Source organism: Helicoverpa zea, chromosome 13, assembly GCF_022581195.2.
Source record: "Helicoverpa zea isolate HzStark_Cry1AcR chromosome 13, ilHelZeax1.1, whole genome shotgun sequence".
Taxonomy (NCBI): domain Eukaryota; kingdom Metazoa; phylum Arthropoda; class Insecta; order Lepidoptera; family Noctuidae; genus Helicoverpa; species Helicoverpa zea.
The window spans coordinates 7,698,403-7,711,491 of NC_061464.1; the positions used below are offsets into that span (position 1 = coordinate 7,698,403).

The 13,089-nt window shown below is 40.5% G+C and overlaps 1 protein-coding gene across 4 annotated transcripts in view; it reads left to right on the forward strand.

Annotated features, from left to right (window-relative positions):
* The window catches only part of LOC124635962 (stromal interaction molecule homolog), a 66,245-nt gene that overhangs the window by 20,191 nt on the left and 32,965 nt on the right, over positions 1 to 13,089 (forward strand). For all 4 annotated transcript variants that reach the window (XR_006985088.1, XM_047171926.1, XM_047171927.1 and 1 more), the window contains exons 2-5: positions 6,057 to 6,187; positions 8,716 to 8,835; positions 9,277 to 9,389; positions 10,888 to 11,003. Coding sequence is in view for 3 of the 4 variants with exons in the window: in XM_047171926.1 (XP_047027882.1) it covers positions 6,057 to 6,187; positions 8,716 to 8,835; positions 9,277 to 9,389; positions 10,888 to 11,003 (480 nt within the window). In the remaining variant the exon portion in view is untranslated. The remainder of the gene's footprint in view (positions 1 to 6,056; positions 6,188 to 8,715; positions 8,836 to 9,276; positions 9,390 to 10,887; positions 11,004 to 13,089) is intronic.

Sequence of the window (13,089 nt, forward strand, 5' to 3'; positions counted from 1 at the left end):
AAGATAAAACCGTTTAACTTAAAAGTTTTTTTACCAATTTTTTATTTATATGTTTTGATATATTTGTAATAGCAAAAAACCTTCCTCTAATACCGTAAAGATTACGTGTTGTTAGGAAGATACTAAAGTAGACATCTCTATACTCGTGTTACTAACATAACATGACAAAGATGTTCTTAGTGAGAAAACGTTGTTTGGTTTACTTCAGTAGTAATCTCAGCTATAAAGTCATCATTAACGGCTTAACAACTTTGAATCTGCTTCTGTTAAAACAATGCTAATGTTAATGGTAGATTTAACGGCCGGTCATGTACTTGTAAGTGGCCGAAGAGCTAGTTAAACGGAGATGACGTAATGACGTTAAAATAAGTACTAACTGTTTAGGTAAGTACGATGTGTGTGCTTAGCGCCTTGTATGTACAAGGCATATTTGTTCTAGCTTTGGTTTGATTCAGAGCACGAATAGCGTGCCTGAGAGAAACAGGAGGGTCTTACCTTACAGGAAGACAATATGGAAATAAGATGAAAAAAAAAGTAAGAATTATAACACTGTTTAACGACATTCAAGTTCATCATGTGGAAATGTTATAATGAATTAATAAACCGACACCAGTCTGTAATGTAATCCAAATGAAATATATTCCGAATTTCCGGAATCAAATGTCATGGGCATTGGGTGTGATATATGATTTATGTATTAGTATTTTCTACCGACCGTAGATGATTGATAAATAAAAAATATATTCTATGCTTGTTTCGTCTCAGCGCTAAATGAAACATGAACCTTTGAACAAAGAAAGACCCTGTCACCATTTTCGCTTATAAGGTTTCCTGTCCTACTAGCACGGTCCAGTTTACGTAAGAAACACCTAAGCTCGTTAATAAGCAGCTGTTACGACAGCCATGATGGGAAGTAGAGTGGACTATTCTTAGCCGAACCACGTGGTGCCATCAAATCGTTGATTGACGCCTATAGTACAAGATGATGAGAAATAAATGATCCGAATCGCTTCCATTGATGTTGACGGAAACATTTATTACAGCTTTATTATAATACGTAGTTGTAATACGATTACTGAACTGATTAAGTGTCTGGTCGTGTATTTTAATTTCACGATATTTGAATTAATTTGAGTTTCTTTCATTAACATCTGATCGTTTCAGAATGGAGCTCGACTGTATTTTCGGTTGTTTGTTTTTTAGAATGATTTAAGTTTCCAAAAAAAGTTTTCTTTATTTTCGATTTTGTCACTCTCATGTCTAGAAATAGGAATAATAATTTTAATTTTCTTATCATCAGTATTAAAGTCTAACGTGTCTGTTAGTCAGTCATTGAACTTAAGAGCTCAGACCTACTTTTCCATGTCAAAAATTATCTACTTTATTATTATTTAATAAATAAATTTAATTAAACCTAGTAAATACGATCCAGTTGTTATTTCGTTCCTAGTATTTCCACATTCAGGCCGATCAATCGATTCGTGTTTTATCGCGTTCACTGTTTGGCGATGAAGCCATTGCTTGCGACCCCGGCTGGCTCTGGTCTAGATGATTGAATAAGCGTAACCTACGCGTTGACTGATAAAAAGGCTATATTTAAACATGTTTCCTTTTTTATTGCTACTGAATTAAACTTTGTTCTATTTGGTTTGATATTAAAATTCCATCGTTTTTGGCTGTTTTTGCCCCTTTTAATTCGTTTAGTACGTCAACTACGATCACTCGATTCATTTTCTCTGCAGCTCAATTTTGCATAGCAACCATTCTTTATCGAGTCTAAAAAGAGGATTATTATTCATACTTTATGACCATACCTTGGAAACGACTGGTTTCGGGTCAAAGTCACCATCTTCGAAGTAATTAATTTTTCTCACAGGTACAGGTTTGATGTACTCGCTTTACATTGCTTGTTTCAACTACATGCTCTTTTTGTTCAGTTTATTATTACTGGTTACTCTTTTTATCCCACTATGGTGTCTAACGCGTTTATAATATCACGGTTTTCGCCATAGTCGCACGAGCATTTAAACTGAATGGTTCAAATTATTCACGGCAAGCTTAGCTTATTATGGTCATTCTAAGTTAAGAGGTAATTCGTTGTATGAAATGGCGGCACGAGTTTTTTTTAATATATTTTTACTTAAGTATACATTTTTAAATGTAAACGGCTACGTTGAATACATTTACAAAGGGGCCAGTCAATTTTTTGGTTTTATCTCGTTTTATAAGTGATCAGGGGAAATACACAATACAGGGGAGAGACAAGGTGTACAGGGGAAGATACTTCATGAACAGGGAAGAGATAAAAAAAATAACAAGGTTAATTAAAAGAATCATCTTTATTTATTTTAATTATGAATTATTTATAATCAGACTTTTCATTTCTTAGCAGTCTTATGTGCTAGGTTCAAAACATGAAAAACAATAATAAAAAGAAACAAAAAATTCTCTTTTGAATAACAGTATAAACTTGAAATCATCATTAATTTAAGAGCCCAGCTCTTGTCGGTGCAGCTCCTTCCATTTACACCTATCTAGCGCCAACTCCTGAACTTCCTTATACGTCACGACCTTCACCTTTTCTTTAATTTGCTTGATGTAGCTATATCTTGGACGACCCCTTCCTCTCTTTCCTTCGACCTTCCCTTCCACGATGTTTTTGATAAAATCGTCGTGACGTATAAGGTGTCCTATCATTCTTCCTCTCCTATTCTCTATATTTTGCAATAGTTGCCTCTTAGTTCCTACTCTGTTTAGTACTTCCTCGTTAGTAACTCTTTCTGTCCAGCTAATTCTCTCCATCCTCCTCCAGCACCACATCTCAAAAGCCTCCAGTCTGCTAAAAATATGGAGAGAAAAAGCAAAAAATCGTAGAAGACGTTTAGCACTCCAAGATATGAGTAATGCTTTTGTAACACCACCATGTCAGATAATGAAGGCCCACCGCCTCCTCAAAATATAAACAGCGAACGCAGGCAGCACAGCAAAAGTCAACTTTTTTTTTAACGACGTCAAAAATCATCAAATGACCCCTCCCGCTGTGGGTTAGCAGCGGCGAGGGAGTGTCAGATTCTTACTGACTAAAAACCGTCGTGTTCCGTCGTAGGCCTTTTATGTGCCAGGGCCGCGGTATCTCTTTCGAAGAACCCGCAGCCCCGGCAGGCCTTGGCCCTGCTGGGCCCCACTGGGGTTGCTGACATCTCTTTGAGGAGCGCGTGGAACAACGCGCGCTGTCGACACGGGTCTGTCGTCTAAGCAGACAGAGGGACGATGAGCCACCCGAACTCACCGCCCACAGACCCACGCCTACGGTGGCCAGGAGTCATCTCGCGACATCCGGCGCCCGTGGTGTTTACCTGCTCCAGCGCGGAGGCCGGGATGAGAGGTGCGAACTCTGACGTTCCGTCGCCTCCTTCTCGAGCATGACTGCTTCGCAGAAAAAGACGACGGCATCCCATTCCCTCTCGCCCCGGACCATGGCCTGAACCAGGGCCGGACGCGAGAGGTCGCCGCCGCCTAAAGCCTCGACGAGGACCCGGCGGTGCCCTTCCCACGCAGGGCACTCCTGGACTGTGTGGTCCACCGTGTCCTCGGTTCTGTCCGCACAATGGTGACACCCGGGCGCCTCGTCACGACCGATTCGATGCAGGTACCTCTCGAAACAACCGTGTCCGGTGAGGACCTACGTCATGCGGTATGTGAGGGCGCCTTGACTCCTCCCGAGCCACTCCTCAAAGAGGGGACTTACCGCCACTATGGTGGCGGGCCCTGCAATGGGTTGCGACAGTCGCTCCCTCCAAGCCACCATGAGATCGCGCTGGAGCTCCACCCGTTGCGCGACAACTTGCCGCGGCAACGGACTTTCCCCCCGGCACTGAGCCTCCTCGCGCCAGTCGCAAGAAGACTCTCGCCTCCAGATCCCACGATGGCAGTATGGCGGCTAGTAGGCCAGCTGCTTCGCGGGAGATCGTGCAGCAAAAGTCAACTCGAGTAAGAAAAGCCAGAAACCTGAAAAAAAAACAAGCGGAAGAAATTGATCCACTTAAATCTGTGCAGTCCAACGCTACAAAAAAACAAGTACAACGTTGAAATACTTATCCGGGTCATTTTTAATTCTTTGATATCGTAATCGTTCTGCTATCCTCTTCTTTTCAAGCCATTTTTCTGTAAATAAAACGTAATATTGTTTTGTAAAGCTAAAATAAGCATAACGCCAAGTAAAGGATTAGAGAAAACTAGAAGTATTAATGGAAACGCGTAAAAATGTATCTCCCCTGGACATTAAGTATCTCCCCTGCTATCAAAAGAGCCAGGGGAAATACGCCAGGGGAGATACATTTTCGATAGAAATCTAAAATAGCCGTAAAAGTATTTCGCGCACGTCATTCACACACAAACATAACAATGTACACACTATTCATAGTAAATATTGAAGTATATGTTATTATTTTAACAAAAAATTGCAATGTAAAACTTACCAGAGGAAAGACTGCATTCACTTAACATTTCTGCACCCAGCGAGTGGCGTGGTCGAAATTTCCGACAATAAAGGCGGCGCAGTTGCTTATGCGCCGTTTGCTGCTAACTTCACGTTACACACTATGCATTCAAGGTCACAACTTCTACAGACTAGGAGAGCAAAACTGATTTTTTAACGAAAACAAAAGACCAGGGGACGAGACACGAAACTCGGTGGACAAATTTCGGTGTTCATATTTTTTTTTAAGAATTGGAATAAAAGCACTTTTACTTGTAAAATACTATTACTAAGTTTACTGTACCTATAAAATTAAACAGTTTAAAATAATTATTGAATTTTAATACATTCATAATTACTGATTTACAAATAAAGTCGGTTGGGGGACAGACCAGGGGAGAGACATTTTTCTTATATTAGAGCTTATTGTGACTTAATTACGTACATTTCTGCAATAAATTTTAGTGACCACGTAGGAAACATTTAGTTTTAAGTGATAAATAGGTTATTTGTAAAGTTTATTGAAAAAAAACGTATTTTTTTGTCGTTGCCGTCGAAAGTATTTCTTAACTTAGAAAAACCCATAAATACTTGCACAGATTGTAGTCTAGCACGCATTATAATGATGTCATTGCTTACCTGTACACCTCAGATTTCTTATATTATCTGATCATTATTTACATACCTAATTTTAGTGCTTACCCTGCCAGAACATTCGATGGGTGATTTGGGAAATACCTTGCAAACATCGTTTGTAGTTCGTTCGATCCGGAATATGAGGTCGTTGGCCAGACGTAATGGTCAATGCATAGGAATTTAGTTATTGAACTTGAATATCTATTTGATTTTATTGATAGATATCGATTAATTAGTATCGGTATTATGTTGTACTTTCAATTTTGTTTTTATCTGTATCTTTAGAAAATTATACTTCTTTATTGATTATATGCCAGTTTATTTAAAACTCTAATGCCCATTTTCACCAACAATCTCTTAATCTAAGTGCCACTTAGAATAAGGGCTCTCCCAATTTTGACATAAATAACTATGGATAAGGGATACCTAAACTTTGGTGAAAACGAAATTCTTATTAAGTGTTCCGTAAATGCTCTTAGGGGATCCCTTAATTTAGGTATTTGTTGGTGAAAATGGGCATAAGACACTATGGGAGACTCATTCAATTCGCTAGATACTGCTTCATACATTGTAATCTTCAGCAACATTTAAATACAGGAAATATTCTAGAGAATAGGCCACCTCGTTTATTGTTACGTTATGTAAATATCTAACTTTTCCTTGACAATACGTAGACTATTATTTTATCTACGAAGGCTGATCTTGTCATGTCTTCACGTGTCCTGTTAGAGTAGTTTTATGTTTTCCATCATTACAGGTTTTAATTTGACCACCGATTTTCTGACGAAATAAGACTTCTAAGAAACTATGGCTTTACCAACCAAGGGAATAATCACAAAACATCTAAAAGCAATCTTTCAAAAACCCATTTTAATGATTTCTATCGTCTATCTTCTGCTAGAACATTCACAGCTTTCTAACAGTTCCGTATATTTGTTTCCAGTTCTGTTCGAGGCTTGCCACAATGAGCCCGCGTGCCTGCAGGATCGTGCCGGCCTCGAAGCCATCACGCAGCTGCACAGGCAGCTCGATGATGATGCCAACGGAAACGTAGACCTTAGCGAGAGTGATGATGTAAGTTCACTTGGTTTAAATGCCGATTGCAATAACCTATCCATCTTTTAAATAAAACTACTCTTTCAACACGAGTCTACCCGTGACCAAGGATGCTGTAAAAGATCCGAAACGTCGGGATTAAATTATGTTTTTAACATTAACCGCGAGAAAATCCGTAAAAGTAGTTTTATTTATATGTCTTATATTCGCGTTAATATAATCGAATGTGAAATGGGCTTCTATTATGGAAGAAAGGACCTGCCTTCTACTTGATTAGGTAGATGCTGGTCTGTGGTCCTAGAATAGGGATAGTAATATTAATTCGTTTCAAAGTTCACTGTACGGAGATAAGGATATAGGTACCTACTTACCTTTCGCACCGATGAAAGATCAGATGCCAGGTGGAACCTGTAAAACAGTTTGCCAATAACTTCTGACTGTACTCTAAATCAGTGGTTCCCAAACTTATTTTGTCTAATGCCCACTTTGAGAATAAATATTTTTGTAGCGCCCCCATTTTTTAGGGTTCCGTACCCAAAGGATAAAACGGGACCCTATTGTTTTCGCTCCTCTGTCCGTCCGTGCGTCCGTCCGTCTGTCACCGTATGTATCTCATGAACCGTGATAGTTAGAGAGTGAAATTTTTACAGATGATGTATTCAGTGCCGGTTTTACTCTACCAGCGCCCTGGGCGAGATTTCTATGGCGCCCTCCAACTGCAATTCAAACCCATACGAAAAATAGAGACATATGTAGTTACGAGATTGCGCGAGCGAAGCCGAGCCCGATTTTTTTTTTATAGTTAACAAGTCAAAGCATAGTGACGTAAAATGTAGCCCAATCGTACGTAAGTTATTGCTAGTTGGTGAATGTAAAAACACGGGAACATAGCTTCTGATTGCGCGAGCGAAGCGAGCGTAAACATTTTTGTTATATGTTAGAACTCAAAACAAAAATTAATTAAAATGTAGCTCTAACGTACATAACTCTTTGTTGGTGTTGGCGCCTGTATATTTAAAAAAAAATGGGATTTAAAGTAGTAGCGTAAATAAGAAAGTTCATATGGAAACTAGAAGATACTTTCTCTTTAATAAAAGGACTTAACAACGACGTTACCTTTTTGCTGGGGTAGACTTAAAATTTTGGAAAAATAAAATCAACTGTAATGTGAAGCAAACCCGAAAATTTTTGAGTTTTGGCTCACTAAAAGTCCTAAACATATATAATAAAAGGCAACTGTGAAGTGAAGAAGCCGCGAGCAAAGGGAGCGTGAATTTTTTTGAGTAATGGGACATTAAAAGTAGCTATATGTGATAAAATATTCAAGAGTATAGTAAACACATCGCGAGCGAAGCGAGCGTGAAAATTTTTGAGTTTTGGGACATAAAAGTAGTGCTTGTTCGAGAATTTCTCAAATTTAAAGCGGAATTAAACACAAATTAAAAGAAATCGTGACTGGATCGACAGTCAGCTGTATGTGTCTTTGTTTCTTCGGTGCTCCAACTTTCCGAGTTTGAGCAATCTTTTAATTCATATTAGTTGATGTTCACAAGTTGTTGTTGAGAGTAAATAAAATTACAAATCACCCCCCAGGCCTCTACACAACGCCCCCATTTTCTTTCTGGGTCTCTTACCGCCCCCCTTGAGACCTGCAGCGCCCACAAGGGGGCGTTATCGCCCACTTTGGGAAAGACTGCTCTAAATGCTTCTACCTGAAAAGTTCTCTAATACAAATAAATGATGTTAATTTGGCTTTTGGTCGGAGCACCAAAAAAATTTTAGAACATAAACAGACCACCGATCAAAATAGTAATACAGCTTTGTGCATTGATAAGACTATCTATACTGTTTCTATGTGGTACAGTTCTCACCAAACTTTTTGTCGTCACGGGAGAATTGGAATAAGCCGGCAGAAGTGTGATTGGTGTCAAAAAGTCGTAGTGGCCTAGTGGGTAAAGAAACAACCTCAACGACGAGTGCGTGGGTTCGATTCTAGGTCAGGCAAGCACCAATGCAACTTTTGTATGAAGTAAATCTTGAACACCAATGACTGAGTTTCGGATGGCACGTTAAACTGTAGGTCCCGGCTATCAATTAACATCCTTGGCAGTCGTTACGGGTAGTCAGAAGTCAGTAAGTCTGACGCCAGTCTATCCAAGGGGTATCCTAGGGTTGCTTGGGTTAACTGGGTTGATGTAGTCAGATAGGCAGTCGCTCCTTTTAAAACACTGGTACTCAGCGGAATCCGGTTAGATTGGAAGCCGACCCCAACATAGTTGGGAAAAAGCTCGGGAGATGTTGAGAGGTGTGATTGGTGTATAAGTAGGCCGCGTAAAGTCCATTTTACGATAGAAGTCCCGCGGAAAATTGTAGAACCATATATTTTTGTACGTATTTACTGAGCTATCGCATAGACACTAGCGCTGCGTCTGTGGGACTTCTTCGTGAAACGATCTTTACTTGTGGTCTGATTTATCTGTGAATCACCATTGAGTTTTCTTAGAAACTTAACTCTAGATTTTAACCAAGATTTGTCTCATTTCCAGTTCCTCCGTGAGGAGTTGCAGTACGACAGCGGGTACGAGAAGCGTCAGCGTGCCTTCCACCACAATGATGATATGCACATCTCTGTTAAGGAGCTTTGGGAAGCTTGGCTACGATCTGAGGTCAGTATGACATTCCTGCAGTGTCTAAATTGGAATAGGTTGAACCTGTTGGGTTTGAAAAAGTCAAGAATTTAGCAGATGGTTTTTATACCAAGATGAGATGTTTCCCGCTGTTTCACGACCGCACCGCGGAACTACTTCACAAACCTAGAGAAATAGTTGTAATGTTATTCTGATGTATTACTGACAAGTTTCATATAAATCCGTGAAATTATAGATATATATAATGTTATAGTTCATACCGTCAAACATTTATTTATTCTAGAAAGGCTTACAGTCTAATAACACGAAAAGATAGTAACAATAGTTTAACACATTGCTGATAACAAGCCCCCACATGTAGGATACTGCAACACTTGAACACTTTTATGGTTCAGAAATTGAAATCTCAGCTCATAGCTATCCAGCATGCTAATATTTTTTTTCAATGTTTTATTTCAGGTGCACAACTGGACAGTAGAACAGACTGTGGAATGGCTGTCGCAGTCCGTAGACCTGCCTCAATACAAGACCTTGTTTCTGCAGCACAAAGTCACTGGAGCTACCTTGCCTAGGTAATAACCATGGAAAACAAAATTACTAACGGAGATGCTATAACAGAAAATCTCCTAAGAAAGTAGCACGCCAAAATGCGAGCGTTCAGGGGGCGAGGAACGTTACAATCTTTGCCCTTATAATCCTTCTTTACACCCCGCCCATTTTTTTATAAAACCAAATATTGTTGATGTCTCAAAGAACATTAACGTCTCGTTATTTACTTGTAACTTATAGTTTTGGTCATACCCGCCGTAAATATTCGTCCTACAAAAAGGCGTCTGATCTACCTGCCTTATGACATCTCCGCTCATCTTTCTGTGCTCCGCGGTAATAACTATGAGATAATTCCACCAAGGCAGCTCAAATCATGCTGTGCAGTTGTCACAATATCATCTGCGTAGCATTTTGCCAACTATGTTGGGATCCGCTTCCAGTGTAACTGGATGCAGCTGAGTACCAGTCGTTGAGATGGAGCGTCTGCTATCTGAACTCCACAATCCAGTGGCCCAGACAACCCGATTCCCTTTGGTAAGACTGGTTGTCAGACCTTCTGGCATTTGACTACCCGTATTCTATCCCTGGCACATTAACGTGTTCTGCCTCAGAAATATTAAAAAAATCATTTTTGCATTTGTTTTGTTTTTTGATATAAACTTTAATCAGCCATAAATCAGTGTCGAAAATTTGATCAAGCAATATTTATTCGCTTATCAATACCTATTGAGTCAGAGTACTGGAGTGCCGTTCGTGAAACTATGCACTTGAAACAAATCTCTCTCGAGTGCTTGACGATACTAATATCAGAATCTAAGCGTCTATCTATAAACCATACAGGCTTATATATATTATTTATAATGTCCCACTGCTGGGCAAAGGCCTCCCCATCTTGCTTCCACACTTCGCGATCTTTCGACCGAGTCCACCAGTCTCGAAGATAGGCGTCTAGCTCGTCACGCCATCTCTTCCGGGGCCTATCCCGCCTGCGGCGTCCATTCTGTGGTGTCCACTGGGCGAGTAGTGGCCCATCTTTCTGGATGCATATATAACTTGTAAATAACGCTATTTAAAATAATATGTACTGATAAATGAAATCGATCAATCATAAAATTAAGCTACGCTTGGTACGGTCAGTCCTTTGGTGACTATCTTGCCATGACGAATTTCCCCGTGTTTCAGAAGCCATTAAATTAGTTGGTCCAGGCTATCGTTTGAACATTTGACAGTCGTTACGTCGAGAAGCTAAGTTTGACAACCAGTCTTACCAATGAAATCAGGATACCCGAGAAACTAGGTTTAGGAGGACATTGGCTCCAAAACACTGGTACTCAGCTGCATCAGACTTGAAGCCGAACCCAACATAATTGGGAAAAGGCTAGGCAGGATTTAGAATGGATGTATTAGCTTATTCGAGACCTATGAAGTACTAATTATTATTAGTCCTTAAAATACTAATTTTATTAGTACTTCATCGGACTAATAATTAGTAACTAATATATGTATTGTTTTATTCAACAGATTGGCAGTAAACAACATGCAGTATCTTAGCAACGTGTTGGGCATCAAAGACCCTATCCACAAACAGAAGTTGGCACTCAAAGCAATGGATGTCGTCCTCTTCGGACCCCCTAAAGGTAATGTGCAATTCTTGGATATTCGTATACTGAGAGAAAAAAAAAATTAATAGCTTCCGCTCCGGTTTTACCCGGGTATCATGGGATCCGCCCATCCGGATAAAGGTGGCGTAGCCTTCCTCGATAACATTAACGATAATAATCCAACATAGAAAGGTTTTTGCAAATCGGTCCAGTAGTTCCTGAGATTAGTCTGTTCAAATAAACAAACATCTCAATTTGTAAACTTCCTTCATTATTAGAAAGCTATGCTATCCCCGAGTAACACAAACTAGAGGTATTTTGTCTGAGTACGGAGAGCCGTTCCCCCGAGACGCGAGTGAAGCCGTAGGGAAACAGCTAGTTATGTATATTTTAACACTGAATGTTGACAGCCTTTTTCGCTTTCTATAGCTATCTTCTACATGCACCAAGGTACGTGATCACTTTAGCTAGGGTCACTTGAAAGTCTATGAGAGATTCGATATGTAATCACAACAGCTCTAATTTACATACTTACTTACCTACATATGGCAACACAAAAAGTGCCTTTCTGTGTTGCCACACCTGTTAATCTTCTGAAGTCGTTACAGTATAAAACTTCATATTGTATGAACACGGAATTATAATTCTAGCCCTCATGTAAATTAGCTACCTAATTAGACAAATATTGCACTGAGATGTTTTTACTCCGAAGAGGATATTACAAAATCTTAAACGAGTCTGTGGGTGCATTAAGACCAAACAAACTACTAGAGAAGCTAGAAATACATTCAAATAGAGATCAACGCAAAAAATATCTGCGTATGTTTACAGAAAATAATTTGTATTAACATGTATGAAAAAAAATTGGTGGCAATTTAAATGTACCATGACAACGTTCCATATTCAAGGAAACTTTCCAATGTCAACTCAAGGTCACATGTTCATCCAAGGCCTGCCGGGGCTGCGGGTTGTTCGAAAGAGATACCGCGGCCCTGGTACATAAAAGGCCTATGACGGAACACGACGGTTTTTAGTCAGTAAGAGTCTGACACTCCCTCACCGCTGCTAACCCACAGCGGGAGGGGTCATTTGATGATTTTTGACATCGATAAAAAAAAAAAAAGGTCACATGTTCATAAGATCTACTCTCATCAACAGTCTTTTTATTATTCCATTCCCGGGTCGGGCCAAAATCGCTTTGTGGGTTTGGAAACTTTCACAAAGCATCCCGGAGTCTGGAAGTTAGCGGTGTTACACCCGCGTACCTGGGACGCGGCGCCGGCGTCCCCGACGAAGTAATGAGTAGTAGTCGTTGTTACAATTCCACGTCAGAGGCCATCAGGCGGATTTAAGTAGACTCTGACACCAATGCTTGCTAGTTGATAACCTGCGGCTTACTCGATAAGAAAAAGATTGTTCCATTGCTGGGCACAGACCTCTGATACTGAAAGGAATTTGAGTGTTATTCACCACGTTTGCTTAACAAGGATTGGTGATTTCAGACAGTATAGTCCAGAGTACATCGAGACGTTTTCCTTCATCTTTATTCAGTCATCGGTGTCCAAGATACACTTCGAAAGTACAAATAACTTGGAAAAGCTCGTTGGTACTTGCCTGACCTGGAGTAGAACAGATCGAACACTCATACTTGGCTAGTTAAAGCAAACCACCAGGAAACCGAGACTTTTTACCACCACCAGATGTTTCAACCGATACTAAGACGTCAGTTGCACCATCTATATAGATAAAGGTGTCTACACACCAAAGCCGCTGTAGCCGGCGGCACAGCCCGGCGGCCCAACCAGCCGGCCGTATTTTGTACAATCATGCCGCCGGCTTGCGCCCGCGCGGGCAAGCCGGCGGGGCAGCATGCCGATGCCGACGGCATCCCTCTCCACTCAGTCAGTTGCCCGCCGGCTTTCATAGAGTATTTGATATATTACTAGAACACCACATGCCGCGGCAGTCGTGCCGCCGGCAAAGTCGTTCGGCTTGGACATTCTGAAGCCGCCGGGCTGTGCCGCCGGGTCAGCGGCTTTGGTGTGTAGACCTTTTTACGTATAAAAAACACGCGTGAACGGCTTGACCGCTTAAGTTGAAAATTAGAGGAGATAGCTTAGAC